Raw genomic sequence first — 6,142 nt, 5'->3', positions numbered from 1 at the left:
TGATATTTAGATCGTGTCTCATAACTCTTAGTTTAAATCCCGACCGGATCCGGTGACATTGGGGAGTTGGGGGGGGGGGACCTAAAATCTCGGAAAACGCTTAGAATGGATAGATCGGGATGAAACTTGGGGGTAAAAATAAGCAGAAGTCCTAGATACGGATTGACATAACTAGAACAGATCCGCTCTATTTGGGGTAGTTTGGGGGGCGGGGAGGGCTAATTCTGAAAAATTAGAAAAAATGAGGTATTTTTAACTTACGAAGGAGTGATCGTATTTTAATGAAATATCGTATTCAGAAGGATCTCGGAACTCAGATCTCTCATTTTAAATCCCTACCGGATTCAGTATCATTGGGGGGGGGGGGACCGGAAATCTTAGAAAACACTTAAAGTGGAGAGATTAGGATGAAACTTGGCGGTAGGAATAAAAACATGTCCAAGATACGTGACTGACATAACTGGAATGGATCCGCCGTCTTTTATCGAGTTGGGGGTGGGGGGAGGAGGGAGGGAGTAGTTCGGAAATTTAAAAAAAAATGAGGTATTCGTAACTTACGAACGGGTGATCAGATCTGAATGTAATTTAATATTTTAGAAGGATCTTGTACTTTAGAGCTCTTATTTTAAATCCTGACCAGATCCGGTGACATTGGGGGGATTTGGAGGGGGAAACTGAATTCTTGGAAAACGTGAAAATTTAAGTACCTTTATTTTACGAATGCGTGATCGGATCTTAATGAAACTTGATATATAGAAGGATCTTATGTCTCAGATGCTCCATTTCAATTTGAATTGGATCCGGGGACATAGGCGGTCGGAGGGGGAAACAGAAATCTTGGAGAACGCATAGAGTGGAGAGATCGGGATGAAACTTGGTGGGAAAAATAAACACAATTTATAGATACGTGATTGACATAATTGGAACGGATCTGTTCACTTGAACAGAGTAGCACGGAGTAGCTAAGGGTGTTGATTTGGAAAAATTAAAAAAAAAATTGAGGAATTTTAACTTAAGAACGGGTGACCGGATCTTAATGAAATTTGATATTTAGAAGGAACTCATGTCTCAGAGCTCTTATTTGAAATCCCGACCAGATCTGTTGACATTAGGGAGAGTTGGAGGGGGGAACCGGAAATCTCGGAAAACGCTTAGAGTAGAGAAATCGGGATGAAACTTGGTGGGTAGAATAAGCAAATGTCGTAGATACGTGATTCACATAACCATACTAAATCCACTCTCTTTGGGGGAGTTAGGGGGTGGGGCTCAGTGCTTTGGTGAGTTTGGTGCTTTTAGACCTGCTAGGACGGTGAAAATTAGTAGGCGTGCCCGGGAGCTGCACAAATTGACTTGATAAAGTCGTTTTCCCAGATTAGACCATCTGGTGGGCTGAAGGGAGAGGATAAAGTAGAAAGACTGAGGTATTTATAACTTACGAGTGGGTGATAGGATCTTAATAAATTTTGATATTTAGAAGGACCACGTGATCCAGAGATCCCGACCGGCATTAAGCCTCCGATTTTCCTTTTAAATCAATCTATTGATTCTTAGAATTTCGCTAGAGCTCATACCATATGAGCTCTTAGCTCTTGTTTGTTCTTTGTTTTTATTATTTTTTCTTCTATTTTTTGGTCTTTTTTGATAGTAGCACACCCTCGCAAGCGACGCTTTTGGTGTCCTACCGATTGATTTTGTCTCTGTTATTTCTTTTGGATAATAAATTAATACTACTACTACTACTCCTACTATGAATTTATAATTACTATATTAAGCAAATTTTATGTGGAATGCTGACAAAAAAAATTTAAAATCTGAAAGACCTGAACATTTGACCTGAGTTTCAAACCCTCACCTTATAGTGTATAATATTATGTAATAATATTTTAGTGTGTAAAATTATACACCTATCATGCAAAATCCCTTCTATTTAATTCAAAAAAAAGTTAGAAGGTAAATTTAACTAATTGATGACCTTTTTTAAATATACGTCACTAAAAAAACAAAAAAAAAAACAAATATAATCTCCAATACTCAAAACGCCCAAATCGAATTACTATGTTATTTATGGTATCTACAATTTCTATATGTCTGTTAAAAAAAATTTTAACAATCGAGATGAAGTTTCAAAATACCTCCATTGGAATTTTGATAGTACAGACAAGTTGGTGAAATAGTAGATTCAGCATATAACTTGGCAAAAATTTAGTCAAGATGTTCCGCAGCACCTGAATATGAACAAAGTGAGGAGGGAGATGTAATCTAATATTTAAAATGTCTGATGTTACTATTGCTGCTGGAAAAAAAAAAACCCAAAAAGATTTGAATCAAGTTTCATTGTTGGCCGGTGTAATTAAGTCAAAGCAGCCTCGTGTCTCTCTAATCCCTAAGGTATGACAAGCAAATGGTAAATGCTTGTTTAATCTTATGAGAATGTAGGTTAAATGTAGAAATACTATTAAATAAAAACTTAAAAATAATAGATAACAAGAGCTCAGAGCTCATATGGCACTTTTTGACGAGGCATGAAGAGCTAAGAGCCAAGAGATCATATGGTATGAGCTCTAACAAAATTCTATGAATCAATAGATTGATTTAAAAGGAAAATAAGAGGCTTAATGCCGGTCAGGATTTAAAATAAGAGCTCTGAGTCACAATGTCCTTCTAAATATCAAAATTCATTAAGATCTGATCACCCACTCGTATGTTATATATCTAATTTTTCCTCTCCCTTTAGTCCCCCAGATGGTCGAATCTGGAAAAACCACTTTATCAAGTCAATTTGTGCAGCTCCCTGACACGCCTACCAATTTTCATCGTCCTAACACTTCCAGAAGCACCAAACTCGCCAAATCACTAAACCCCTCCCCCCAACTCCCCCAAAGAGAGCGAATCCAGTACGGTTCCGTCAATCACGTATCAAGGACATTTGCTTATTCTATCCACCAAGCTTCATCCCGATTCCTTTACTCAAAGTGTTTTCCAAGATTCCCCCTCCAACTCCCCCCAATGTCAAAAGATCTGGTCGGGATTTGAAATAAGAGCTCTGAGACATGAATTCCTTCTAAATATAAAATTTCATTAAGATCCGATCACCTATTCGCAAGATAAAAATACCCCAATTTTCACGTTTTCCAAGAATTCCGGTTTCCCCCTCGGAATCCCCCCAATGTCATAGGATCTGGTCAGAGTTTAAAATTAGAGCTTTAAAGCACAAGATCCTTCTAAATATCAAATTTCATTAAGATCTGGTCACCCTTTCGTAAGTTACAAATACATCAATTTTCAAAACTACCCCCCCCCCCCAACTCCACCAAAGAGAGAAGATCCGGTCCGGTTATGTCAGTCATGTATCTTAAACAGGCTTTATTCTTCCCATCCAGTTTCATCCTGATCTCACCGCTTTAAGTATTTTCAAAGATTTCCGGTACCCCCCAACTGCCCCCCCCCCCCCCAATTACGCTGGATCCGGTTGAGATTTAAAATAAAGAGATCTGAGTTACGGATTTTCATGTTTTCCGAGAATTCCGGTTTCCCCCTTCAACTCCCCCCGATGTCACAGGATCTTGTCGGAATTTAAAATAAGAGCTTTAAAGCACAAGATCCTTCTAAATATCAAATTTCATTAAGATCTGGTCTCCGTTTCGTAAGTTACAAATACCTCAATTTTCCGAATTACCCCCCCCCATCCCCCCCCAAATCCCCAACACCACCAAAGAGAGCGGGTCCGGTCCGATTATGTCAGTTACGTATCATACTTGTTTTTATTCTTCCCATCCAGATTCATCCTGATCTCTCCGCTTTAAGTATTTTCTAAGATTTCCGGTCCCCCCCCCAATGAAGATCCGATTTCATGAAGATCCGATGACTCCTTCGTAAGTTAAAAATACGTCATTTTTTCTAATTTTTCAAAATTAACCCCCCCCCCCCAATAGAGCGGATCCGTTCAAATTATGTAAATCATGTATCTAAGACTTCTGCTTATTTTTCCCACCAATTTTCATCCCGATTCCTCCAATCTAAGCGTTTTTCTTCATTTTAGGTTCCCCCACCATTTTAGGTTCACAATGTCACCAGATCCGGTCGGGACTTTAAATTAAGAGCTTTGAGACCTGATATCCTTCTAAATATCAAATTTCATTGAGATCCGATCACCCGTTCGTAAGTTAAAAACACCTGATTTTTCTTAGTTTTTCACAATTACCCCCCACCCCAACTACCCCAAAGACAGCAAGTTCGGTCCGGTTATGTCAGTCATGTATCTTAGACAGGTTTTTACTCCTCCCATCCAGTTTCATCCTGATCTCACCGCTTTGAGTATTTTCTAAGATTTCCGGTCCCCCCCCAACTGCCCCCCCCCCCCCCCAATTACGCTGGATCCGGTTGAGATTTAAAATAAAGAGATCTAAGTTACGAGGTTTTTCTAAATATTAAGTTTCATGAAGATCCGATCACTCTTTCGTAAGTTAAAAATACGTCATTTTTTTCTAATTTTTCTGAATTAATCCCCCCCCCCCACCAATAGAGCGGATCCGTTCCAATTATGTAAATCATGTGTCTAAGACTTCTGGTTATTTTTCCCACGAAGTTTCATCCTGATCCCTCTAATCAAAGCGTTTTCCATCATTTTAGGTTCCCCCACTCAAAACTCCCCCCAATGTCACCAGATCTGGTCGGGACTTCAAATAAGAGCTTTGAGACACGATATCCGTCTAAATATCAAATTTCATTGAGATCCGATCACGCGTTCGTAAGTTAAAAACATCTCATTTTTTCTAATTTTTCGGAATTACTTCTTCCCATACAGTTTCATCCCAATCTCTCTGCTTTAAGTATTTTCTAAGATTTCTGCCCCCCCCCCCCAATGAGGCTGGATCCGGTTGAGGTTTAAAATAAGAGATCTGAGTTACGAGGTCCTTCTAAATATAAAGTTTCATGAAGATCCGATCACTCCTTCGTAAGTTAAAAATCCGTCATTTTTTCTAATTTTTCATAATTAAAAAATTCCCCCAAATAGAGCGGATCCGTTCCAATTATGTCAATCATGTATCTAGGACTTTTGCTTATTTTTCCCACCAAGTTTCATCCTGATCCCTCCACTCTAAGTTTTTTCCAAGATTTTAGGTTCCCCCTCCCAACTCCCTCCTAATATGACCAGATCTGGTCGGGATTTAAAATAGGAGCTCTGAGACACGATATCCTTCCAAACATTAAATTTCATTAAGATCTGATCAACCGTTCGTAAGTTAAAAATACTTCAATTTTTCTATTTTTTCCGAATTAACGGGCCACCCACTCCCCCAGATGGTCAAATTGGGAAAACGACTATTTCTAATTTAACCTGGTCCGGTCCCTGATACGCCTGTCGTTTTTCATCGTCCTAGTTACCTGGAAGTGCCTAAAGTAGCAAAACCGGGACCGACAGACCGACAGACCGACAGACTGACAGAATTTGCGATTGCTATATGTCACTTGGTTAATACCAAGTGCCATAAAAATTAATTAAGATCCGAAAAGAGAATCTATTATAGTTCTATAAGACTAGCCATTACCAAAATTAGTTTACATGAAAGATTCATATTGATAGTGTAACAGACAAATTGGGGGGTTAAGTACTAGAATTGCGGTTGTAAGAAGGGATCAAAATCGGACAAGATTTTGTATCGTTCCATGACAATCGTTTTATTGTCTTATGTTAATACGAGTCTTTTAGAATTTGTCTTTTTTTTTAAGTCATCTGTTGCACAGAGAGAACGTGCTGAAAATCAAGAAAGAATTTCCCACGAACGAGGATCTGTTCCCCAGCGGCCGTTCAGCCAACAAACCGTCAATTTACAGCAAGAGCAGCAGCAAGACAAACAACCGTCTGGATCTCCGGGAAAGCAAGAAATAGCAAGTCAGACATTCACTCGTTCAGACGAGGAGCAAAAGAATCTTGAGCCCTTGGAACAACGGCCTGGTCGTCAGATTAATGTAGACAAGAGACGATCTGATTAGAAGTCGTATTTTTCATATATATTTTGTTAATGTGTGAATTATCGAACGTTTAAACGGCCCTTAAAAGTTTTCAATATTTTTTTTTTTTTTATTATTATTACTACTACTATGTAGCTTTGTTCTGGTGAAATAAAACACATGAACTGTC

The 6,142-nt window shown here is 38.8% G+C and overlaps 1 protein-coding gene across 4 annotated transcripts in view; it reads left to right on the top strand.

The window, feature by feature from the left end:
• LOC136033114 (uncharacterized) overlaps positions 1-6,142 on the top strand; it is a 100,427-nt gene extending 94,285 nt beyond the window's left edge. For all 4 annotated transcript variants that reach the window (XM_065713767.1, XM_065713758.1, XM_065713751.1 and 1 more), the window contains exon 26: positions 5,731-6,142. In XM_065713767.1, the coding sequence (XP_065569839.1) occupies positions 5,731-5,994 (264 nt within the window). In that variant the 3' untranslated portion in view covers positions 5,995-6,142. The remainder of the gene's footprint in view (positions 1-5,730) is intronic.

The sequence above is a fragment of the Artemia franciscana genome, chromosome 1 (genome assembly GCF_032884065.1).
Source record: "Artemia franciscana chromosome 1, ASM3288406v1, whole genome shotgun sequence".
Classification (NCBI taxonomy): Eukaryota; Metazoa; Arthropoda; class Branchiopoda; order Anostraca; family Artemiidae; genus Artemia; species Artemia franciscana.
This window is presented reverse-complemented; position numbering and strand designations above follow the sequence as displayed.